This window comes from Leptonychotes weddellii, chromosome 7 (genome assembly GCF_054177405.1).
Source record: "Leptonychotes weddellii isolate Sample4059 chromosome 7, ASM5417740v2, whole genome shotgun sequence".
NCBI classification, from domain to species: Eukaryota; Metazoa; Chordata; class Mammalia; order Carnivora; family Phocidae; genus Leptonychotes; species Leptonychotes weddellii.
Genome location: NC_138375.1, coordinates 114,812,956 through 114,839,081, shown reverse-complemented (window position 1 = coordinate 114,839,081; position 26,126 = coordinate 114,812,956). Strand labels below are relative to the sequence as shown.

The window sequence follows — 26,126 nt, the reverse complement described above, 5'->3', positions numbered from 1 at the left end:
TATTTGAGAGAGAGAATGAGAGAGAGAGAGCAGGAGAGGGGGGAGGGTCAGAGGGAGAAACAGACTCCCTGCCGAGCAGGGAGCCCGATGCGGGACTCGATCCTGGGACTCCAGGATCATGACCTGAGCCGAAGGCAGTCGCCCAACCAACTGAGCCACCCAGGCGCCCATTCCTAGCTCTTTTCAATTTACCTTATAATTTATCATTATTACTATTTAAAACTGATAACATGCTTGATTAAGAAACTCATAAGTGTGAGTATTTGCACTGGGTTGATTGGAAGGGAGGGCATTTGGGCAGGGAGAGAACGGGTAGTGGTGGGCTGCGATCTGATTATGAAGTTTTTTTGTTTTTTTTTTTAAGATTTTATTTATTTGACAGAGAGAGACACAGTGAGAGAGGGAACACAAGCAAGGGGAGTGGGAGAGGGAGAAGCAGGCTCCTGGCTGAGCGGGGAGCCCGATGTGGGGCTCGATCCCAGGACCCTGGGATCATGACCTGAGCCGAAGGCAGACGGTTAACGACCGAGCCACCCAGGCGCCCCTGATTATGAAGTATTTCCTTTGGAAACGTGTGTACAGAAAAGTGTTTCTGCTATTTTAGATGATGAAGATGATCCTGCAGAGGCTGAAAAGGAAGGAAATGAAATGGAGGGTGAGGAGTTAGATCCATTAGATGCTTACATGGAAGAAGTAAAAGAGGAAGTAAAGAAGTTTAATATGAGAAGTGTGAAAGGTGGTGGGGGAAATGAAAAGGTATGCCATTTTCTCTTATTTTTAAGGGTTTATCCAGTATTCCTAATTGGGTAACTTAAATTACTGTCGCATTGACCTACTGCTGACTTGCCTGACTTTAGAAAGTTATTTCTTCCCCCATCTCAAAAATGCTAGTACTTTTTCTCAGTACTGTAGTTGCTTGGGAGTTTTAGCTGTAAGCCTTTGAGAAATCACTCTTATCACCACCATCTTTGTTTGATATCTTTGCTTATTGTTGACTTCTCAATAGGTCCTCTCCAGACTTCTTCCCCACTTTTATCTTTCATGCTTGAGCCCCTTTCCCATAGTGTATGTTTCTTTTTTTTAATAATACTTGTTAGCTTTTGACAGAATAGTTTAGCTTTTTACTGTCTTTATTGTTTTTCCCTTTTTGTAAAATAAAAGCTCCCTAAGAGCCGTGACCTTTATCTGCTTTGTTTATTGATTTATTATAAGTTCCCTGAACAGTGTCTGGCTTGTCCAGTGAGTGAAAAGTACCATTTAGTAGTATATATATATATATTTTTAAAGATTTTATTTATTTGAGAGAGAGAGAGAGCATGAAGGGGGGAGGGTCAGAGGGAGAAAAAGACTCCCCGCCGAGCAGGGAGCCTGATGTGGGACTCGATCCCGGGACTCCAGGATCATGACCTGAGCCGCAGGCAGTCGCTTAACCAACTGAGCCACCCAGGCGCCCCATTTAGTAGTATTTTTAAAGTGAACTATATTAAAATATTAGATGTTATATAACTTTACATATTATATAAAATGATATTAAACTACACAGTATTATATAAAATATACAGTAAACTATATTATATAATGCAGTTACGTTACATTTTTAAAATTTAAACAAATTCATAAGGAGAATTGTTTTTTGTCAGTTAAGTTTTCAGTAGTAACTAAGTTAATTTGAATTATAAATTGTGACAGTTATTACTGTGTTTCATTTGCATACAATTTGTTTTTCATTTTTACAAATACTTTATATATCCCTCTTTTATTTTAGAAGTCTGGGCCAACGGTCACAAAAGTTGTCACTGTTGTGACAACCAAAAAAGCAGTGGTAGATTCTGATAAGAAGAAAGGTGAGCTGATGGAGAATGATCAGGATGCCATGGAGGTAATTCTTCATTAATTTTGACTTTGTTCATGATAGTATTCTAGAAGTATTTATTAGAAAGCGTTGGTAGAGTTGTGCTTTTCAATTATAGAAACTAATGTTACAAGGAATTCTTGTTATTCTCAATAGTATTGTTGCTGCCTAGCCAGTGGATAGAACATTCTGGAATCTTTGACCTTTTTCTGTATGCCCACATTTTGCTTCCCCTCTGCCCCTCATCAATTCACCTCAGACATATAAGGTGGGAGAAGAAAAAAAGTGACAGAATGAATTGAATTTCTTGGTATCTTTTTTTTTTTTTTAAAGATTTTATTTATTTATTTGAGAGAGAATGAGAGAGAGAGAGCATGAGAGGGAGGAGGGTCAGAGGGAGAAGCAGACCCCCCGCCGAGCAGGGAGCCGGATGCGGGACTCCATCCAGGGACTCCAGGATCATGACCTGAGCCGAAGGCAGTCGCTTAACCAACTGAGCCACCCAGGCGCCTGAATTTCTTCCTATTAACATGCCTTGTAAAGATTTGTGTGGAGAGAATTATATCAAAACTTCCTTAAAGCCATACTAGAATTATTTTTGTTATTTTAGCTTTATGTTGTCATTCGGATGTTCTGTGAGGGCCCAGAATAAAGAAACTAAGTTGAAGAATTTCAGAATGCAAAAAAGTAAAGGCCAAAGAATATTTTCTAGGAGAGGAGGATTTTATTTATTTATCTATCTATCTATCTATTTATCTATCTCTTTTTTTTTAAGAGAGGAGGATTTTATTTTATTTTTTTATTTAAATGTTTTTTAGAGATATTTTATTTATTTGAGAGAGAGAGAGAGCACAAGGGGTGGGGAGGGACAGAGGGAGAAGGAAAAACAGACTTCCCGCTAAGCAGGAAGCTGGACGTGGGACTAGATCCCAGGACTCTGGGATCATGACCTGAGCTGAAGGCAGACGCTTAACCAACTGAGCCAACCAGGTGCCCCAGGAGAGGAGGATTTTAAAAGCTAGGAATACTGCCTTCCGTAAGGAGAAAATAGTAATTGTTTTAGCTTTTTTTACTTTTTTTTTTTTTTAAATAGTATTCTTCAGAGGAGGAAGAAGTTGATCTTCAGACAGCTCTTACAGGCTATCAGACAAAACAGAGAAAGCTTCTAGAACCAGTGGACCATGGAAAAATTGAATATGAACCATTCAGAAAAAACTTTTATGTTGAAGTTCCAGAATTAGCAAAAATGTCTCAAGAAGGTAAAATTCTTTCATTCATTTATTAGTTATTGTGGGAACAGAGGGGGATATGCTTTGCTTTGCTCAGGAGGAATATTGGATAGGTGTGTGAGTTGATGCTTGAGTAGGAGGAATTTGCATGGCTTACCTGAAGAAGTGAGAAAGGAAACTAGACTGTGAGAAGTCATTCTAGAGAGTTATGAACGTCATCTGCAAAGATTCAGACCAGTGAGAAATCAATGTAGTTTTGGAAGTATTTTTAAAAATGAGCAAAAATTAGTTTGGCTCATGTAGTTGAGATTTTTAGGGTTGAGAGTACTCTTTATGTGAAGTTACCAAATTAGGTATTGTTAACGTTTTCCTTCTGGGATTTGAGGGTTAGGAACCAATGTGAATCTTGTAATACTGGTAGAATAAGGATAATCTGTACAACTTTTGCTTGGAGAAAAACTGTATTACCTGTCAATCATTGTTTTTTTATTGATGTCATAATATAAGACATAGTAAAAGCAAATTATAGAAATTGGAGTATTTCTTTTTGTCTCCAGTTAGTTGTGGCATTGATTGTATTAACTGTCTCCGTGAGCTGTTCAGTATTTTGTCCTGTAGCTTTTCTGTGGCGGTATCTTTAGTAGCACTAAAAAAAAGATTTGAAGATTCTTAATCTTACCGGGCCTGACTCAAAAGTAGAAGGCATTAATGAAACAATATTTAACAGCTTTTAATCTGGATTTTGTTTTGTAGAGGTGAACGTATTTCGGTTGGAAATGGAGGGCATTACTGTCAAGGGAAAAGGTTGCCCCAAACCAATTAAATCTTGGGTCCAGTGTGGAATTTCCATGAAGATCTTAAATTCTCTCAAAAAGTAAGTGGTTAGCAATTATCTACATTTTTCAATGTCTTTCTATTCAGAATGGTTCTTTTATACAATTAACTCTGTTATACTTTTATTCTAATAGGAAAACTTACTATTTTTTTCTTACACAGCTTTATTGAGGTAGCATTTACATGTCATAAAGTTTACTCTTTGAGTATACAGTTCAGTGATTTTTAGTATACTTATGGAGTTAAACAGTCATCACCATAATCTAATTTTATAACATTTCATTATCCAGAGGAGGCCTGTATCCATTCATAGTCACACTTCTCCCTTCTCCTCTCCTAAGCAGCCACGAATCTACTGTCTCTAGATTTGTCTGTTGTGGACATTTCCTATAAATGGGATTGTACTAATGTAGTCTTTTGTGACCAGCTTCTTTCACTTACCGTAACATTTTCAGTGTTCATCCATGATGTAGAATGCCTCAGTACTTCATTCCTTTTTGGCAAATATTATTTCACTGTACGGATATGCCACATTTTGGAAAACCTTATTATGGGACTTTGAGAGACCCAGAGATCTCACTTTTTACCTTGTCTTCCTTTGGTTTGCTTTTTAAGGCATGGCTATGAAAAGCCCACACCAATCCAAACCCAGGCGATTCCTGCTATAATGTCTGGACGAGATTTGATTGGTATTGCCAAGACAGGAAGCGGAAAGACCATTGCTTTTCTGTTACCCATGTTTAGACACATCATGGATCAGAGGTCATTAGAAGAAGGAGAGGGGCCAATAGGTACAATTCCTTTCATTAAAGTGTTTTTTCAGGTAACACCTTTGTTGTCAGTTAATCAGAAAGACCTGATACTTTATAATGTTCTATTATAACAATAAAGATGTCTTTATGTACATTTCCTTTATAAATTTGGCACTTTGGGGCTGATTTCCCCTTACCAGCAGGTGGAGTGAGAATCTTCAGAGCTCTGGAGTGACATCTCAGAAGTACAAAAACAGCCTCTCCTGGCACAGCTCAATTTTTAAACTCTGACCCGGCAGGTAGACTCCTCGTGCATCTATCTGTTTATTTATATTGAGGTTTGTGCTTAGCGAGTATCATGGATCAATAAACTCAACATGGAAGATTGTAGGGAAATATATTTCCTTTTTTTATTTTTGGCCTTAAAAGGCTGTATAGTGCCAGCATTTCCTTCAGGATTAGGTCTTCAGATTCATTTCTTGATTCATTTGGCAGAAATGTGTTTTGCAAATTTGAGTAGGGTTTTGGAAATTTGTTCAGCTCCTCTCTTGGAAAAAGAGGGCACAATATATTCCTACTCTGTCTGCCCCTCAGACCAAGGTTGTTTCCCGGAAACCGAGGTATGGCTCTGCAGCACAGTGAGTCACTTGATTATCTTTGCTCTGTGATTTGCAGTTGAGAATGATTTGCATTCTTTGCAACCAAGTATTTTCCTGATGGTTGAGTGAGGCATTTAACTCTCATTTATCTTTCTATAGCATGTTCTTAAAATCTACTTAAAATTATCATATACCACAACATCTGCTGTTATAAAGCTTTTGAAATAGGATTTTCCAAGGTCCATAAAACAAATGAAAACAAAAATTAGACTAAGAAATTTGAATGTTATTATAGAGGTTAAATTTAACACTTTAAAGCATAGCCTCCAGAATTTTGGTGGTTAGTCTTTTGACATATTTATCTTTTCAGCTGTCATCATGACTCCAACTCGAGAACTGGCTTTACAGATTACTAAAGAATGTAAGAAGTTTTCGAAGACCCTGGGACTTAGAGTGGTGTGTGTTTATGGAGGAACAGGAATCAGTGAGCAGGTAGGTACCCATCTCCAAGTGTCTTCTTTTTTTTTTTTTTAAAGATTTTATTTATTTATTTGACAGAGAGAGACACAGCGAGAGCAGGAACACAAGCAGGGGGAGTGGGAGAGGGAAGAGCAGGTTTCCTGCGGAGCAGGGAGCCCGATGCGGGGCTCGATCCCAGGACCCTGGGATCATGACCTGAGCCGGAGGCAGACGCTTAACGACTGAGCCACCCAGGCGCCCCTCCAAGTGTCTTCTAAAGAATGATAGTCATTAGATATTTTGCTTTAACTAGAAGGAGGAAAAAAAATGGGTTCTGTGATCAAATAAGTTTTGGAAATGTCACGTTATACAATGTTAAAGTAGGTTTTTTTTTTCCTGCAGGACTTCTTAGTCTTTAATAACAAATATATCTTGTGATACTAGAAAAATGGGATAAATTAAGTGACATTTTCTGAACTTATTTAACCACAAAACCCTTTCTGAGGAATAGTTGCTATTACTAAACACTTTATGTTTTCTGAGCTTATCTTCCTCAGTTGTTTTGATGACAGTTTATTGTAAGAAATGATATTTACAAAAATAACTTGATATATGCATGAATATTATATAGAAGTCAAACAAAAGTTTTATGATCTCTAGTCCATTCTGTTTTTACCATTCTATTTCATTTTTAAAACACTGGTTGTGGGGGCGCCTGGGTGGCTCAGTTGGTTAAGCGACTGCCTTCGGCTCAGGTCATGATCCTGGAGTCCTGGGATCGAGTCCCACATCAGGCTCCCTGCTCAGCAGGGAGTCTGCTTCTCCCTCTGACCCTCTTACCTCTCGTGCTTTCTCTCATTCTCTCTCACTCAAATAAATAAATAAAAAATTAAAAAAAAACAACAACAACACTGGTTGTGACTTACTTACATAATGATTCACTAATGGAAACAACTCCTAACTTGAAATAATTGGTCTGTATAATTGCTTTAATTACTGCTCTCTCATGCTCCTTTCCTTGTTTTGAGGGATCATGTCAAATTAAAATTGGTAAAATTCTCTGGTTTTCACTGAGTTCAAAGTTACAGCACCATGTGGTCATGTTGCCGCTTCCTCTTACTTTGGTTGTACATCAGCATTCCAAAGAATTAAGCAGGAAGTTTTGGAGGCTTCTAATCAGACCTCACTGTCTTTACCCTATGGAGCTGTGCAGGGACCCTGGGCAGTATTTTCAGATTTGTTTAAATAAGTAATAGTGTTAAATAGACTGTAAAATTTCATCTTTTTCATTAGATTGCTGAGCTGAAAAGAGGTGCTGAAATTATTGTTTGCACACCTGGTCGAATGATTGACATGTTAGCAGCTAACAGTGGTAAGTCAGGGGTATTTTTTTTTTTTGTTCTTGTTTCTCTTTTTTGAATTCTGTACATTTTTATTAAAGCAGATACAAGAAATCACTGAAATGTTTTTATATTTCTTCTTAAAGCTGTAATATCTTAAAATTTTGCAATAAGCTTATTGTTGCAAGCGTTCATAATATTATTGCAATTTAATTCACAACTTCTTTTCAGAACTAACTCCATCTGATCTTTTTAGCTCTTAACGTGGATTCTTAATCAAATTTTGGCCTAGCTTTGCTTTTAATGGGTCGGGGGGGTGGACTATCCTTTTATTATTATTATTATTCTAAGCTTTAGACTTTTTCTACCACAGGAGCTAGTATTTTCTTACAATACTGGATAAATTAAGGTATTGCAGCTTCAAGAAATTTTATCTTTTGTAAATATTGCATGTTTTTTAGCTCATATGTTGTGCTTTGTTAAATTATTCCCTATCAAAACTGTTACTAAACTGTTGACATTATTTAACTTCTGTGGAGAAAGGCCCTTCAAGATTTATAGAACTGGGCTTCCGAGACGTAAGCCATCCAAGGTAGGTCATTTAATGCTGTTCCCAACTTTGCAGAACTAATGGGGGCTGCAGATGTTAGTATGGAATACTTAAATATTAGGAAGCATTTATTTTGGCTTCATTTCTTAGTTTTTTGAAGAAAATGCTTTCAAAGGTTTCCATTGCAATATTCAGTATATACATAGTAGAGTATTAAAAACTGTGAGTAATGCATGTTTCTCATAGCATTCTGCTTGAATTTCTGTATACATTTACTTCTAATTCTCCATGATGTTGGTGAAGTGACACTGAAGTTGTTTGATAAATCTCTGTGCCTGTACAGCATAAAAAGTTTTGGGTTGAATACTGATAAAATAATCCCTTGTTTTTTCTCAATGCTGCATTGATTAAGTCTCCTGAAATTCATCTTGATTAATTTTACCTTTTTCCTTTATCTGTCTTTTTGATTTATATTGAATAACTATTTTATACATGTTTTTGCCAGGTGATTGATTCATCAGTTGATAGAAATGCTTGTGTTAATCCTTTAGAAAGGCTTTCCTGTGTATGTATTTAGTTTCTGCTGGCTAAGAAACGCCTTGCTACTATTTAAACCAGTGGGACCATTTAATAAAATTGAATTTATATCTTTGTATGGAAAAATGTATATATGCAATACATTTGGTATTTGAAGTTTTTGTGTAGTACTTTAGTTACCTAATGATGTTGAATAGCTTCTCATTAATATCTTGACATGCCCATTAGAAGCTTCTAACTCTGTGGAAGTAGTTTATAAATTAATATAAAAAGGTTTTCTGCATCTAAAATAGTTAGCACTGGAACTTGCTTTCCACACATGCGCTGTAATCTCTAATATGTTTTTTCCTAGGTGATGCTGTCAGATAATGGCTGATGTGGCTCGATGCTTCATCTCAGTCTTAGTTTTATGATGTGTTTTGGAGAGGGCTGTTTTCTGAATTTTACAGGTCCTTCAGGCCCTATGATGGTATGCAAGAGACGAGTTTGACAAAATAAAGGGCCTCATATACCCATTGTCAGAAAGTACTTGCCATTAGATTAAGATCTTGTAGACCAAAATTTCGTTTCACTGTTTAAACATACCTAACTTACCCCTCTGGTTAAGTCAGGCATTTTAGTTCCCTTTACAGTTTTTTAAAGTTCTTGGTAGTCATAAAATGAATTGTGACTGATTTTTAGTTTTCGTTTTGTCTTTATTTTTTTTCCCTCATCTTAGGTCGGGTCACAAATCTTCGAAGAGTGACATATGTTGTTTTAGATGAAGCAGACAGAATGTTTGACATGGGTTTTGAACCACAGGTAATCACTAAATGTCTTAGTGTTTTGAACTATAAAATAAACCTTGTAATTGCCGTGAGAATGAAATGTTCTTATGGGGTCTGAAATTCTCACACACATTTTTGTTGGCGCTGTAATATAGTAAGTTGAGGACATATGAAATTGAAATAGATATTTATGTTTTGAATTCCTCATAAAACTGGTTCAGAAGGTATTTGTGCAGGCTTTCTCTGTTGGTCTTTTAAAACCATCATTGGTAAAATTAGAATTGGAGTGCTGATAATAGAAGCTTAAGCTTTCATATTTTATAGTTTTCGTTGTCCCTTTTTTCTATACATTTTTAAGATTTTATTTATTTCAGAGAGAGAGCACGAGCAGGGGGAGAGGGAGAGGGAGAAGCAGGCTCCCCGCTGAGCAAGGAGCCCGATGTGGGACTCGATCCCAGGACCCTGGGATCATGACCCAAGCCGAAGACAGGCGCTTAACTGACTGAACCACTCAGGCCCCCCTCATTGTCCTTTCAAATTCCTTTACTTCATGCTTTTAATTACCTCATGATCAATATAGCACATGCTGTTTATATTCTCCGAATGTAAAAACGAGGCCCAGAGCATTTGTCTGCTTTAGATTTTCATATTCCTCATACACACTCTTTGCTCAGATACAAAATTTCAGTGATAAAAACTTAGAGGGACACATGTTAAGAGGTGGTATTTTTATTGAGATAAACTATGCAAGTTATCAGTGTGCTATGGATACCAAAAAGATTTCTTTTCTTTTTTTTTTTTTTTTAAAGATTTTATTTATTTGAGAGCGAGAATGAGATAGAGAGCATGAGAGGGGGGAGGGTCAGAGAGAGAGGCAGACTCCCTGCTGAGCAGGGAGCCTGACATGGGACTCGATCCCGGGACTCCAGGATCATGACCTGAGCCGAAGGCAGTCGCTTAACCAGTTGAGCCACCCAGGCACCCAAGATTTATTTTCTATTGCAAACTGCATTAATTGAAATGGGGTATTAGAAAGGGACACAGTAAAAGTGGCCTTTAGTCTTTTCACGTAAGTCTCTAGAAATGTATTTCTTGTCATGTGCGTGTGTTTAGATTTAGGGATCACAGTCTAAATGAGATATAGAAGATACAGAAGAGCACATAAGAGTAAACAGGACTATGATGATGCCTGAACCATGTGAGAAATAGTTAAAGAGGAATATTTAGCTTGGAATAGAGGACTTGATAGCATCCTTTAACCCTTTGAAAAAAAAGTCTGTCACATGAAGGAATCATTGAGGAGTAGACCTGGGACCCACTTGTGAAGTTATATGAAGCTGGATCTGAGCATAATGTGAGAAAGGACTGGATAAACATTATTTGGAGAGGCGCCTGGGTGGCTCAGTCGTTAAGCGTCTGCCTTCAGCTCAGGTCATGATCCCAGGGTCCTGGGATTGAGCCCTGCATCAGGCTCTCTGCTCAGCGGGAGGCCTGCTTCTCTCTCTCCCACTCCCCCTGCTTGTGTTCCCTCTCTCGTTGTGTGTCTCTCTGTTAAATAAATAAATAAAATCTTAAAAAAAAAAACAAAAAAACACATTATTTGGAGATGAAACAAGTTACGTTGTGGGAGGAGGGCAGATACTGAATATGCTTTTCATCCATGTGTTCGGGTAGAGGCAGGGTGGTCCATTTGTGGAAAGAGAGTAGAGGGAATTGATGAATCAGATGGAAGATGGAATTAGATCCTTTTTTTTAAACATATGCATTTTTTTTTCAAGATTTTTTTTTTCTTTTTTTTTATTTGAGAGAGAGAATGAGAGAGAGAGAGAGCATGAGAGGGGGGAGGGTCAGAGGGAGAAGCAGACTCCCCGCTGAGCAGGGAGCCCGATGCAGGACTCCAGGACTCCAGGATCATGACCTGAGCCGAAGGCAGACGCTTAACCAACTGAGCCACCCAGGCGCCCCATTTTTTTTAAAGATTTTTTTTTTAATTAGATCCTTTTAATGTCTTTCCTAATCCCGGGAAATCTTAGACTTTATGGTAGTGTTTAAGGTAGGTGTGGTGATTGGGCCTTTCTGGTTGATCCAGTAAGCTTTGCCGTAAAGAGGTCAGACAACATTTCCCATTCATTGGTGTGCAGAGTGCGAATCATCCCTTGCCATTAGTGCTTACATCTCCGTCAGTACCTGAGGGAGAGATGCTGAGGAATAGTTTGTTGATCACTAAAACCTGTTGAAGAGAAGAAATTTTAGAGTAAATTAATGATTATTTTGTGAGCTGTAGTATAGAAAGTGCTGGGTTGGGGTCAATGTCACAGTGCACTGTTTGGGTGTAAAGCAAGTAAACGCATTTGCATTTGAATCAAAGCTGGTATTATGAATGCACATCTGCACAATGGCTTCTATCTAGAGAAGAGTGGGCAGGCAGTACGCCTCCAGACATGATTCTGTACTGAAGAAAATAATGAAAATTGGGAACTAAATTAACTCATGGCCGCTGAATGTATATCTTTCTGAGTGTGAATGTACAGTAAGTGTACGTGTTGTGCAATAGCATGCGCAGAAGGTACAGGACTCTACTTTTCCACATTGAAGCTTGAACAGGCTGGCAGGTCGAAAGGTGCTCGGGAAAATCTTTGTGTATTGTTTAAACTTAACACTTTTAGCGCCAAAAGAAGAGTTTTTAGGGTGAAGGATAACAGAATTTCCTTTTCTTTTCTCTTCTTCTCTCTCTTTTTTAAGATTTTATTTATTTATTTGAGAGAGCATGAGAAGGAGGAGGGTCAGAGGGAGAAGCAGACTCCTCACTGAGCAGGGAGCCTGATGCAGGACTCGATCCTAGGACTCCAGGAGCATGACCGAGCTGAAGGCAGTCCCTTAACCAACTGAGCCACCTAGGTGCCCCTCTTTTTTTTTTTTTTTTTAAGATTTTATTTATTTATTTGAGAGAGAAATAGTGAGAAAGAGCATGAGCAGGGTGGAGAGGAAGAAGCAGGCTCCCTGCTGAGCAGGGAGTCCAACGTAGGGCTCGATCCCAGGACCCTAGGATCATGACCTGAGCTGAAGGCAGGTGCTTAGCTGACTGAGCCACCCAGGCGCCCCAGATAACAGGATTTCTTAAAAAGACCAGTATAAAAGTGTACCTCTTTCTTAAACCTTACTGATTTTTTTTTTTTTTAAGAACTTACTGAAGAAAAACTTGTACTTCTTAGTGGACATATTCCTAAGGGCTACAACAGAATGTGAACTCCTTTTGGAACCAAAGGCAATAGAAGAGTAGATTAGGAATCCCTTTGTTCCTTTACCGAAATTGAAATCTATTAAAAGTAGCATTTGACAGAATATTAAAAAGTGGTTTTCATGAGAAATTGGTCTATAGTTTCTAGGTTTGTTCTTTTTTAGTTTCGTAAAAATAAAGAGTAAGAGAAGAAATCAGTTAGATACAGAAATTAATCTTTAGCTTAAGTTAGCCACTTTGGAGCTGGACATACATACTTTGGTAAAAGTATGTAAATAATATTCCTCTTATTTAAAAAAATATTATTTATGTGTTCTCTTTTTATTAAGAAAGACAATGTTGTAATTGGCCTAAATTTATTCATGCCTATGTCTAATACAAAATGAATGAAGCTGAAGATTCTGAAGACATTTACTCCCAAGTTTTCACTTTCTTTCATTCTTTTTTTTTTCTTTTTTCTTTTTTAAGATTTATTTATTTGAGAGAGAGCAAGGGGAAGGGCAGAGGGAAAGAATCCCAAAGAGACCCCCCTGCTGAGCGCGGAGCCCGACTCAGGGCTCTATCCCACGACCCTGAGATCCTGACCTGAGCTGAAACCAAGAGTCAGACGCCCAACCAGCCAAGCCACCCAGGCGCCCCACCGAGTTTTCACTTTCTTAAAAATACCAATCACATAGTAAAATGAGAGAGTAAATGTGCTTGTCAGTTGTACACTGTAAAGCACCAGGCTTGCATCAGTCATCTTAAGGAGCTCAGTATCTCATGTGAGATTACAGTACTTTGAAGACTGTCTTCAAATTCACATCAAAATTAGGTCACTAGATAGATGATTAGACACCTCAGCATCTCTGAGTCTCTCTCTTGAGGCCAGTGGTGAAGGGTTTGGTGCATAAGCAGTTACAGATGAATAACATGGCTACTACTTAAGGAAATTGAGGTACTGAAAAAAGACAGATTTTTGAAAACTTATTTTTTAAGTCTAATGTAATACTTTACGTTAGAGGAGACAGATTCAGAGATGTAATGACACTTGCCTCCCCCCTCCCCGCCCCGCCCCACGTTTTATTACTATTTCATACTATGATCTAGTCCAGGGTAATTTTTACCAACATAGATAGCAACATCTCAGGGACCCTATTGGTGATTTAAAAATTGGGATTGGGATATTTACATTGGTGAATAAATAAATCATTAACTTGGTAGCAAATTATTTTCTTGAGGGTGAAGAAAAGCATTGCGCATCATCAAGAGAAATACAAGACAGAATGTGTTAATCTTTTAGAACGTCTCTAAAACGAACATATGCCAGTGATCAGGAGTTGAATCAGCGAAAAGTGGAAAAACTACTACCTTTGTAAACGTTAGTGACTGGCCTGATGAATTTAGTTTTAGCCTATGAGTGTGAAAGAAGTTTATGTACTTACTTGGCAGACCACAGCTGACTTGAAGTATCTGTGTAGTGTGAAAGAGGAAACATATTGAAAAATTGCAGGAACAGCTTTTAATCAGTAGCCCCCAGTCTGATAGCTTCCAGTCTGATAGCCAAGGCAGTTAAAACACAGACCAGTCATCATTGAAAAAGTATGTGATCATTAGGGTCATTCTGTAGGCATCTTCATGACTCTAAGCAGTAATAGATAATCATAGGGTAAATCTAAGCTCCCATGTGCAGTACACTGTTACAGGAAGCACAGGGTTTGTAGCTTATTCAGGAAGATTTCTCTGCACTATGACAAAAAAAGGAGTTAGGGGCACCTGGGTTGCTCAGTTGGTTAAGCAACTGCCTTCGGCTCAGGTCATGATCCCGGAGTCCTGGGATCGAGTCCCGCATCAGGCTCCCTGCTCAGCGGGGAGCCTGCTTCTCCCTCTGACCCTCTCCCCTCTCATGCTGTTTCTCTGTCTCTCTTTCTCTCAAATAAATAAATAAATAAATAAAATCTTTAAGAAAAGGAGTTAGGTCTGGTTCTCCAGAAAACTTTTATCCTTTGATATTGTCTTTCTGCATATGCTGAGAATGAAAGGTTATTTGTGAATAGTCTAGGAAGGCAGGATGTTTATTATTCTTTGAAGAGTTTCAAGGCCACAGTGGCACTTGAATGTGAATTGTGTGATCCTTGTTTATACATGTATAAAATGAGAAGTTGAGGCTCAATGAACAGTCCTTCGACTTGTTTAAGATGATCAGCTTTGTATGTAATGTCTTAAAAGATGGACACATTAATGTGAATTTGCAGTGATATTACTATCAAATTCATATTATCAAACCAAGTGTGGTTAATGATTCCTAATTTTCAGTAATGTACTTCAGTCATTCCAAAAGGGATGTCATTTTATATAGGAAATTAAAGAAAAGCATTCCTGATAAGATGACATAGGAACTGGGACCTGAGTAAAGTGAGAGATTGAGTCATGGGGATATTTGGTAGAAAACTGTTACAGGCGAAGAGCCAGTACAAATGTCCTGATGTGGGAGCTTGCTTGGCCAGTGTCCCTGGAGCAGAGTAAAGAATGGGGAATGTGTTGGGAGAGAGTAGAAGATGAGGACAGAAAGATGTACTGATGGTGTGGTGAACATGTAAGACCCTGTATAGCAGGGCTAGGAATTTGGATTTTGTTTTTTTTAAAGATTTTATTTATTTGACAGAGAGACACAGCAAGAGAGGGAACACAAGCAGGGGGAGTGGGAGAGGGAGAAGCATGCTTCCTGCAGAGCAGGGAGCCCGATGCGGGGCTCGATCCCAGGACCCTGAGATCATGACCTGAGCCGAAGGCAGATGCTTAATGACTGAGCCACCCAGCCACCCCTAGGAATTTGGGTTTTAATTTTAATGTGATGAGTTATATTGGGAGGCTTTTAGGGTTTTTTGTTTTTTGGCTTGAACTCACAACCCTGAGCTCAAGACCTGAGCTGAGATCAGGAGTTGGATGCTCAACTAACTAAGCCACCCAGGCACACCTATATTGGAGGGTTTTGAGCAGAGGAATACCTGATCTAATTTTTTTACATTTTTAGTCTTAAATTAACGGTCACACGTGCACATAGGTTTAATGGTACCCCTTCTCTACTTTCTCTTTAGTCTCTTAGCTGATTATTTTGATACTCTATTTCTCTAAATAGAGTGCTTTTACTTCTCCTTTTTAATTTTCTGTTTTTGATACTACTTATTGACTTCCCATGGGGGAATGTAATTTCTCTGTTTTCCTTCCTCCTGTTACATTCTTGCATCATTTTCATCCTTTATTTTTTCAGATTTATGTTGCTGTTTTAATTGGATCAGAATATAACATTATGGCAATCTAAATGTTATTCAGAGCTGGGCAGTGTATTAAATTGATTATTATTATTATGTTTTTAAAGTAAGTTTTTTTTTTTAAGATTTTATTTATTTACTTGACAGAGAGACAGGGAGAGCCGGAACACAAGCAGGGGGAGTGGGAGAGGGAGAAGCAGGCCTCCCGCTGAGTGGGGAGCCCGATGCGGGGCTCAATTCCAGGACCCTAGGATCATGACCCAAGCCGAAGGCAGACACTTAATGACTGAACCACCCAGGCGTCCCTAAACTGATGATTAATTTCCTCTATAACTTTTTGTTTTCTCTAGAGATAATTGTCTTTTTATGTTTGTTGGCTGGATTTCTATATACTTTAATTAAATGCCAAACTCTATTAGTTATATAAATGTATCAAGTAGTTGAAATAGTCAAGTTTTCTGTTTGTTTCATCTTCCTTAAGGAGTTTTTTTCAGAGCCTTTTGACCTGTTCCAGTCATGGTTTGTTGTTCTCTCTGCTTGACATACAACTACTGTCCTGGGATCCATCATCCTGGGATCAACAGAGTCCCCTTTGTTTCTCACCGTATTAGGATCCCCAGAGTTCTGTAACCCAAGACTAAATCTTTTCTTAAATGATTTTTTTTTTAATAGAACACTTTAGGAATTTCTATGTCAATGTTGCATTAAGGGGCCGTACTAATCTCTGTATCATTCCAATTATTTTTATTATATGTGTTGCTAAAGTGAGCACTTAAGTGATTCATTTTTACTTTTTTAAATTTATTGTTATTCAAGTATAATTAGCATACATTATTATATTAGTTTCAGGTGTACAATATTCAGTAAAATAGTACTCATCATGATAAGTGTACTGTTAATCGTCTTCACCTATTTCATCCATCCCCACATCTGCCTCCCCTCTAGCGACCACCAGTTTGTTCTCTGTATTTAAGAGTTTGCTTTTTTTGTTGTTTGTCTCTTTTTATTCTTTGTTCTTTTGTTTGGTTTCTTAAATTCCACGTATAAGTGAAATCATACGGTATTTGTCTTTTTCTGACTTACTTCGCTTAGCATTATACCCTGTAGGTTCATCCATGTCATTGCAAATGGCAAGATTTCATTTAAATGACTCATTTTTAAAGATTGCCTTCTACCTACATAGGATCTGTGTCCTCTGAGTTGATTTTCTATTTGCTTTGGTTTCTGCATTCTGTAGATGTCTGGGAATCTGTAGTTATCTACTTGTGTTTAAGGGGTGGAGAAAGGGCAGCTTAAAATTCAAAGCTCTCTGTGCCAGAGCAGGACTTACTGACTTTGACTTTCACTGTTGTGATCTGGTTGGGTCTTTCTTTTGGTTGGGGACTATCTTCTGCTTGTCTTCTTGCGCTGGGCAGACTGTGCCTGGAGAAATATTGGCAGTCTTCTGCCTCGAATATGAAGGTCTGTCTCCTGTTTTGGGTTGGGAAAGAGGCCTTGATGGAGAGGTGGGAGACTCAGCCTCGAGCATTATGCGTTTACTTAATGCTTTTCTTCTTAGGATTTTATCTTTGCTTCATCCATTCATGCTCTTGTTTTATTCTCTGCAGAAGCTAAACCTTTAGGTCTTTGGCTAGGATGAGAGAAAGGCCCATTGCCTGGCTGAGTAGCAGGTGGAGGTTGGGTGATTTGATTGCTTCTTAAGCAGACCTTGTATCAATTCTTATTCTGGCACCCCACCTTTCACGTTCATGTAGGGAGGACAGCTTTGTTCTCAACTTTTACTTACTGCTAGCATGGGATTCTGCTTCCTTGAGCTTGATTAATCTTTTACCATCTTAAAACATTTTATAGCTTTTTGTTTTGTTTTATTGACAAATAAAGGGGCATTTATATACTATAAAACTAATGCTTTTATTTTATTTTCTTTTTTTAAAGATTTTATTTATTTATTGGAGAGAGCATGTGATTAGAGAGAATGTGCATGTGAGCGAGGAAAGGGGCAGAGGGAGAGGGAAAAAGTCTTAAGCGACTCCCTGCTGAGCTTGGAGCCAGGTGCAGGGCTCAGTCTCATGATCTCACCACCCTGACATCATGACCTGAGCCAAAATCAAGTGTTGGACGCTTGACCAACTGAGCCACCCAGGCACTCCTCCCTTCTTGCTTTTATCTTTCTTTGTATGCCAGTACATTTGAAAGCTTTAAACAGACTCAGAAGTAAGAACACTGCAGTAGTCTTACATTCATTAAAGAAATCAGCTTTTAATTTTCCCACACGGAAGCCACCAGTTCCTATTTGTTATTAGCAAGTTCTACCAGATGTTCCAGGAATTGATAATTGTATTCCTAATCATATTTTATTTCAAAGTATAAAAAAGGGTAAATAACAATTCATAAGATCTTTGTAATCTTTTATTTTTAAAAGGGCTCTCAGTCCTCATTATATACCATAAAATTCACCTGTTTTAAACGTATAATACAATGGTTTTTAGTGTACATACACATTTGTGCAGCTATCACCACAATCCAGTTTTATTTTTTTTCCACAATCCAGTTTTAGAACATTTCCATCACAAGAAAGATGCCTCATGTCTATTTTTACTCATTTCCGGTTTTCACCCCAGCCTGAGGCAGCTGCTGATCTGTGTTCTGTCTTAATATGTTTGTCTTTTCTGGACATTTCATATAAAATTCATATATTCTACATCTAGCTTATTTTATTCAGCATAATGTATTTGAGCTTTGTCCATTTTTTTTTTTTTAAGATTTCTTATTTATTTATTTGACAGAGAGAGACACAGCGAGAGAGGGAACACAAGCAGGGGGAGTGGGAGAGGGAGAAGCAGGCTTCCCCACGAGCAGGGAGCCCGATGGGGGGCTCGATCCCAGGACCCTGGGATTATTCCCTGAGCCGAAGGCAGACGCTTAATGACTGAGCCACTGAGGCGCCCGAGCTTTGTCCATGTTATAGCATATCTTTCATTCTTTTATTGCTGAGTGGTTAGTATTCTGTCATATGGATGTGTATCATGTTTTGTTTATCCATGAACTGTTTGATAAATATTTTGGATTATTTCCACTTTCTGGCTGTTATGAATGATGCTGCTGTGAACATTTGCATACAAGTTTTTGTGTGGGCATATGTCTTTATTTCTACCAAGGGGTAGGATTTCTAAATTGTGTGGTAATTTATATTTAACTTTTTAAGGAACTGTCAAACTTTCCATAGTGGCAATTTCATTTTATAGGCCAATATAATATTGGTATCTAAATCAAACAAGGTATAGTTTAATGTACAATGATGCAAAAACCCTAAAAATTGTATTAGGGAACCAAATATAGTAATGCTTAAAATAAATAATAAATCACATTGAAGTTAGTATTCTTTAGATGCAAAGGCTAGTTTAAAGTTAGAAAAATCAAGTAAGAGGCTCCTGGGTGGCTGTTGGTTAAGTGTCTGACTCTTGATTTTGGCTCAGGTTATGATCTCATGGGTTCTGAGATCAAGTCCTGCGATGGGCTCTGTGCTCAGTGGGGAGTCTGCTTGAAAATTCTCTCCCTCTGCCCCTTCCCTCACTCACACACACTCTCTATCTCTAAAATAAAACCGGGGCACCTGGATGGCTCAGTTGGCTAAGCGTCTGCCTTCTGCTCCAGTCATGGTCCCAGGGTCCTGGGATCGAGCCCCACGTCCATTGGGTTCCCTGCTCAGCGGGGAGTCTGCTTTTCTCTCTGCCCCTCCCCCTGCTCCTGCTCGCTCCCTCATAAATAAATAAAATCTTTAAAAATAAAATAAAGGGGCGCCTGGGTGGCTCAGTCATTAAGCATCTGCCTTAGGTTCAGGTCATGATCCCAGGATCCTGGGATCGAGCCCCACATCGGGCTCCCGGCTCAGTAGGAAGCCTGCTTCTCCCTCTCCCACTCCCCCTGCTTGTGTTCCCTCTCTCACTCTCTCTGTCAAATAAATAAATAAATAAATCTTTTCTTAAAAAAAGAAAAAAGAAAAGTCAAAAAATACAATCTACCCTGTTATCAGAATAGAGAAAAAAACCATACTATTATTTAAAATGTGGAAAAGGCATTTGATAAAATTTCATTTATGATTTAAAAATTCAGCAGTGATGGGGCACTGGGTGGACCAGTGAGTTACGAGTCTGCGTTTGGCTCAGGTCATGATCCCAGGGTCCTGGGATTGAGCCCCGCATTGGGCTCTCTGCTCAGCAGGGATCTGCTTGTCCCTCTCCCTCTGCCCCTCCCGCCCCCTGTGCGAGTTCTCTGTCTCTTTCTCTCTTTCAAATAATAAATAAAAAATCTTTAAAAAAATTCAGCAGAGACTAGTGGGGAACCTCCATATCCAATGAACAGTATCTACAAAAAAATCTGTAGTAGATGTTACACTTAGCGGTAGAACTTTTAAACTTTTAACATGAAAAGGTAAAGTAGTTAACATCCATTCAACATTTTACTAGAGGAGAAAGTGTATAATGTTTAGAAAGGAAGAAGCAAGTGTTCTTTGCAGATGTTAAGACTGTCTTTGTAGAAGACTCAAAATGATCTACAGATAAATTGTTAAGAGGACCATAAAGTTTCTGGATACTAAGTCAGTAAACAGAAATCATTTACATTTCTTTTCTCAGTAAGTTAGAAAATGTACTTTAAAAATCATATAATTCGGGGCACCTGGGTGGCTCAGTCAGTTAAGCATCTGCCTTCGGATTAGGTCCTGATCTTGGGGTCCTGGGATTGAGCCCCACGTTGGGTTCCCTCCTCAACGGGGAGCCTACTTCTCCCTCTTCCTCTGCCCCTCGGTCTTGCTTGTGCTCCCTCTCTTGCTCTGTCTCAAATGAATAAAATCTTAAAAAAAACATATAATTTACAAAAGCATGAAAAAATAAACCTGACAAAAGATGTATAAGATCTTTTGGAGAAAATTATGAAGCTTTAATGGAAAACATTACAGAGATCTTAAGTTGACTCTCAAAAGTTAGACATTGGGCAGTGAAGAATAACCCTTCTGTGGAGGAGGGACAGGTTAGGGTGCTTCTTGAAAATCTAGTTCATTCTCATTTTAGGATTATGTTTTCTTGGGTCTGGGTACCAACTTAATCAAAATGTTGCTATCATCTCCTGTTTTATTTTCTTACTGTCTTTGTTGGTTTGTGCAGTTTTTAAAGTTGGAAGAGAGATAGTTGGAATAATCCAGATGAGAGGTGGTTGAGGTTTAGGCCAGGAACCCAGGATTTCCAAGTGCCTTGGTTAGGACTGCCCCTTTCACAGATTTCACATCATGTTTGATTGGAGTGAAAGTGTGGTCCTAGAATTCTGTATATTCCTAGCTAGACCTTCACCCATCCCAATTTCCAACCACTCACCACTGTCTACCTTGAAACTATCATTAATAATCTTATTCATTATTTTTATTTTTCTTGTTTATAGTAGTCATCACAAGAGTCCTAGGATTTCTCCAGGGCTCTATAGAGGTGCCCATATCCTATCCCCTCAACAGTATGTCTGCCTTCATTGTTCTCTTTGTTTCTGTTGCTCATATCAACCTTTGACACATAATGTATTTATCTGTCCATCTTCCTTCGAATACAAACTCCATGAAAACAGGGTTTTGTCTGTTTTTATTGCATATTGCAAGCACTTAGAGCAATGCCTTATACACATATAGTTGCTCAACAAAAATGTGTTGAATAACGGATGGAAAACAGTGATACCAAAGGAGAATACTTGTATCCCAGATAAAGTTTTAAGATTGAGAATACTGAATTTGTTGGTGGATTAAGTGTGAGATCAGTGAGAGAGAGAGAGAGGTGACAGATGGCTCTTCCATCTTTGCCCTAAATAGGTGAATAACCATAGTTGCCATTCTTAGGAGGGGGAAACTGAACAAAGCAAATTATGGGGTAATATCAGTTATTTGAAGGTAACAAGTTTAAAAGTCACTGAATAGATGTTCTCAAAATTTCCTTCTTTTTTTGTGTGTGTGGGGTTGTTTTTATTTATTTATTTATTTTAAAGATTTTCTATTTGAGAAAGCATGCACCAGCGGGGGGAGCAGAGGGAGAGGGAGAAGCAGGCTCCCTGCTGAGCAGGGAGCCAGATGTGGGACTTGATCCCAGGACCCCAGGATCATGACCTGAGCCCAAGGCAGACAACAACTGAGCCACTCAGGCGCCCCTTTTTCCTTTTTGTTATTTTTAAACATTTTATTTATTTGAGAGAGAGAGTACAGAGGGAGAGCCAGACTCCCCGCTGAACAGGGATTCTGACGCAGGGCTCAATCCCAGGACCCCAAGATCAGGACCTGAGCTGAAGGCAGATGCTTAACTAACTGAGCAGCCCAGGCACCCCTTTCTAGTTGGTTTTAACATCGTATGATTTTTGGAGCCTGTACTCACCATATTTATTTGCAATGTGTTCTCAGGTCATGCGCATTGTGGATAATGTCCGTCCTGATCGACAGACAGTTATGTTTTCAGCTACCTTTCCCAGAGCTATGGAGGCTTTGGCTCGCAGAATCTTGAGTAAACCCATTGAAGTGCAGGTTGGAGGCAGGAGTGTGGTTTGCTCAGATGTGGAACAACAAGTGGTGGGTACAATCTTTCGGAAATCCTCAATTCCCTGGATGTTTAGGCAGTGTGTGATCCTTTGGGGATCATTGTGATGAAGGCAGGTAATTATCTAATCTTAAATAGGATACAGCTCAGCCATTAATATTTTATCTGATAAACTCAAGCTATTCCTTGGAACTGCGTGTTTAAAATGCTCTTTTTAGTTCCTCCCACCAGAAGAGGTGGGACTGGTGGATGGAAATATCACATACCTATTTTATTCTTTAGTTAATAGGATGTGAGGTCAAGAGGCAGAGAGTACTAGATGATGGTTTGCTCACATTTGCAAGCCCCTTCTCTCAGTTAGAAATTTTTTTTTGGTCTTACTGGTTTATCAGTTAAAATCAACATTTTCCTACCGATTCCTAAAGATACAGCAAGATGTTGTCATTTAGCCATTTGCCACAAATAAAATGAATATTTTTGCTTAAGAGATATATTTGCATTTTTATTCCATTGACTTGGTGCAATTTGGATTTTCAGATTGTTATTGAAGAAGAAAAGAAATTTTTGAAGTTACTTGAGCTTCTTGGCCATTATCAAGAATCGGGATCTGTCATTATATTTGTGGATAAGCAGGAACATGCTGATGGTCTTCTGAAAGATTTAATGAGAGCATCTTATCCTTGCATGTCTCTTCATGGAGGTAATGTTTAGTGAAGTATCTGTTGAATATTTAATTTGGCCAAGCGCTGCTGTCTTCTGAATGATATTTACTGTGTACTGTGATTTAGAGCCAGATTTTGTATTATCTATCTCAGTTTTTATTCACAACAACTCTATGAAGGGTAAGTATTATTATTGTTCCATCTTAGAGATAAAGAAAAGAAGACAACAGTACATTGGTTTGACCAAACCCTATAGCCATTAATCAGATAAGGAGAAATTGAACTTAAAATTTTGTTTCATGTTAAATCCTTTCCATTGTGCCATGCTACTTAGATGTTTTCATGATTCGCATTAGACCTTTAATTGAAAGAAACATTTTAAGGGACGCCTAGGTGGCTCAGTCGGTTAAGCGTCTGCCTTCGGCTCAGGTCATGATCCCAGGATCTTGGGATCGAGTCCCGCATCGGGCTCCCTGCTCCGCGGGGAGCCTGCTTCTCCCTCTGCCTCTATCTCTCATGAATAAATAAATAAAATCTTTAAAAAAAAAAAAAAAAGAAAGAAAGAAACATTTTAATTTTTAATTTTAATGTAACATCTCCATTGTCAAATGTATGTGGGACTTAAAACACTAAACATATGGAACAGAGACCGTTTGAATTATCGTCACTAAGTGTTCTGGCAGTCTGTGACTTTGTAATGAACCATGCCAAAGTTTAGTGGCAAATGTCATTTATTTATAAATGTGCACTTTGGGTGGAGCTCAGCACATACTGTCTAGTTTCTGTTTCATGCTGTGTCTACTGGGGTGGCTTAGTTGGGACTGGGGATCCATTTCCAACTTGCCTTAACTTAGGTGGCTGGCATGTTGACACTGAACTCAGGCTATTGGCCTGGGGTGATGGCTCTTCCCTTTGCGGATCTCTCTGTGGAAGTACCTGGCTAGAAGGCAAGAACCGAAAGTTGACAAGGCTGGTTAAGGATGGTACTTTCATTTTCACAATATACTGTAGGTCAAAATAGTCCCAGGACTGGCTAAGACTAGAGGGGATGGAGGCGTAGACTCCTAATTCTTGATATGAGGGTCATTCCCTATGCAGAAGAGTATGTAGAATAGGCCATGCTTTTGCTGTCATCTTTGGAAAATACAGTCTACCATACCACGTGTCATTGTGGATGCAGTTAAAAGGGCTTTTAGGTACTTTGAGGGTGTGTATTTGGTTAACTTTTAATGTTTGAAAATGCCTCATATTTTCTCCTTTTTTTGTTATTGGGATAAAATATACATTATATAAAATTTACCATTTTAACTATTTTTAAGTGTATAAATCAGTGACATTAAGTGCATTCACAGTGCTGTGTAATATCACTGTTATCTACTTCCAGAAGTTTTTTTCATCCCAAACAAAAACTCTCTACCTATTAAGTAATAACTTCATCTCTATCCCCACCCCTTAGCCCCTGAGAACCTGTATTCTAATTTTTCCATCTGTTAATTTCCCTGTTTTAGGTATTTCACACACGTGGAATCATACAGTATTTGTCTTTTTGTGCCTTTTTTTTTTTCACTTAGCATAATTGTCTTTGAGACTTATTGATGTTTTATCATGTATCAGAATTTCTTATTTTTTTAATAAGTATTTTAATTCTAATATAGTTAACATACAGTGCTATATTACTTTCAGTTGTACAATATAGTGATTTAACAGTTGTATACATCACTCAGTGCTTGTCATAAGTGTCCTCTTAATCCCATCACCTATTTCACCCATCCCCCCACCCACCTCTCCTCTGGTAACCCTCAGTTCGTGCTCTAGATAAGAGTCTATTTCTTGGTATGTCTCTCTCTCTCTCTTTTTTTCCTTTGCTCCTTTGTTTTGTTTCTTAAATTCCATGTATGAGTGGAATCGTATCATATCTGTCTTTCTCTGAGTTATTTCATTTAGCATTATACTTTCTGGCTTCATCCATGTTGTTGCAAACGGCAAGATATCATTCTTTTTATGGCTGAATAATATTGCATTCTATATATATACCCCACATCGATATCCATTCATCTATTGATGGATACTTGGGCTCCTTCCTTATTTTAAATAATAGTGCTGTAAACCTAGGGGTGCACATGTCCTTTTGAATTAGTGTTTTTGTATTCTTTGGGTAAATACCTAGGAGTGCTATTACTGGATTGCAGGGTAGTTTTTTTTTTTTTTTTATTAACATATAATGTATTATTTGTTTCAGAGGTACAGGTCTGTGATTCATCAGTCTTACACAATTCACAGCATCACCATAGCACATATCCTCCCCAGTGTCTACCACCCAGCCACCCCCATCCCTCCTCCACTCAGCAACCCTCAGTTTGTTTCCTGAGATTAAGAGTCTCTTATGGTTTGTCTCCCTCTTTGGTTTCATCTTGTTTCATTTTTTCTTCTCTTCCCCTATGATCCTCTGCCTTGTTTCTCGAATTCCACGTATCAGTGAAATCATATGATAATTGTCTCTCTCTGATTGACTTATTTCACTTAGTATAATACCCTCTAGTTCCATCCACATTGTTCCAAATGGCATTTTTTTGATGGCTGCATAATATTCCAGTGTGTGTGTGTGTGTGTGTGTGTGTGTGTGTGTGTGTGTGTGTGTGTGTGTATGTATTACATCTTCTTTATCCATTCATCTGTCAATGGACATCTAGGCTCTTTCCATAGTTTGGCTATTGTGGACATTGCTGCTATAAACATTGGGGTGAACGTGCCCCTTTGGATCACTACATTTGTATCTTTAGGGTAAATACCCAGTAGTGCAATTGCTGGGTCGTAGGGTAGCTCTATTTCAACTTTTTGAGGAATCTCCATACTGTTTTCCAGAGTGGCTGCACCAGCTTGCATTCCTACCAATAGTCTAAGAGGGTTCCCCTTTCTACGCATCCTCGTCAACATCTGTCTTTTCCTGACTTGTTAATTTTAGCCATTCTGACTGGTGTGAGGTGGTATCTCGTTGAGATTTTGATTTGTGTTTCCCTGATGCCGAGTGATGTTGAGCACTTTTTCACGTGTCGCCCTTTTGGATGTCTTCTTTGCAGAAATGTCTGTTCATGTCTTCTGCCCATTTCTTGATTGGATTATTTGTTCTTTGGGTGTTGTCTTTATAGATTTTGTATACTAGGGGCACCTGGGCGGTTTAGTCGTTAAGTGTCTGCCTTTGGCTCAGGTCATGATCCTGGGGTCCTGGGATTGAGCCCTGCATCAGGCTCCCTACTCAGCACGAAGCCTGCTTCTCCCTCTCCCACTCCCCCTGCTTGTGTACCCTCTTTCATTGTCCTTCTCTCTGTCAAATAAATAAAATCTTAAAAAAAAAAAAGATTTTGGATACTAGCCCTTTATCTGATATGTCTTTTGCAAATTTCTTCTCCCATTCTGTCAGTTGTCTTTTGGTTTTGTTGACTGTTTCCTTTGCTGTGCAAAAGCTTTTTTTCTTGATGAAGTCCCAATAGTTCATTTT

At 38.6% G+C, this 26,126-nt stretch overlaps 1 protein-coding gene across 2 annotated transcripts in view; it reads left to right on the top strand.

Annotated features, from left to right (window-relative positions):
- Nucleotides 1-26,126, top strand: part of DDX46 (DEAD-box helicase 46) — a 72,796-nt gene that overhangs the window by 16,119 nt on the left and 30,551 nt on the right. For both annotated transcript variants that reach the window (XM_081827043.1, XM_081827042.1), the window contains exons 6-15: nucleotides 605-756; nucleotides 1,766-1,879; nucleotides 2,946-3,111; nucleotides 3,835-3,955; nucleotides 4,531-4,706; nucleotides 5,637-5,758; nucleotides 7,019-7,097; nucleotides 8,871-8,953; nucleotides 21,836-22,000; nucleotides 22,506-22,668. In XM_081827043.1, coding sequence (XP_081683169.1) covers nucleotides 605-756; nucleotides 1,766-1,879; nucleotides 2,946-3,111; nucleotides 3,835-3,955; nucleotides 4,531-4,706; nucleotides 5,637-5,758; nucleotides 7,019-7,097; nucleotides 8,871-8,953; nucleotides 21,836-22,000; nucleotides 22,506-22,668 — 1,341 coding nt within the window. The remainder of the gene's footprint in view (nucleotides 1-604; nucleotides 757-1,765; nucleotides 1,880-2,945; nucleotides 3,112-3,834; nucleotides 3,956-4,530; nucleotides 4,707-5,636; nucleotides 5,759-7,018; nucleotides 7,098-8,870; nucleotides 8,954-21,835; nucleotides 22,001-22,505; nucleotides 22,669-26,126) is intronic.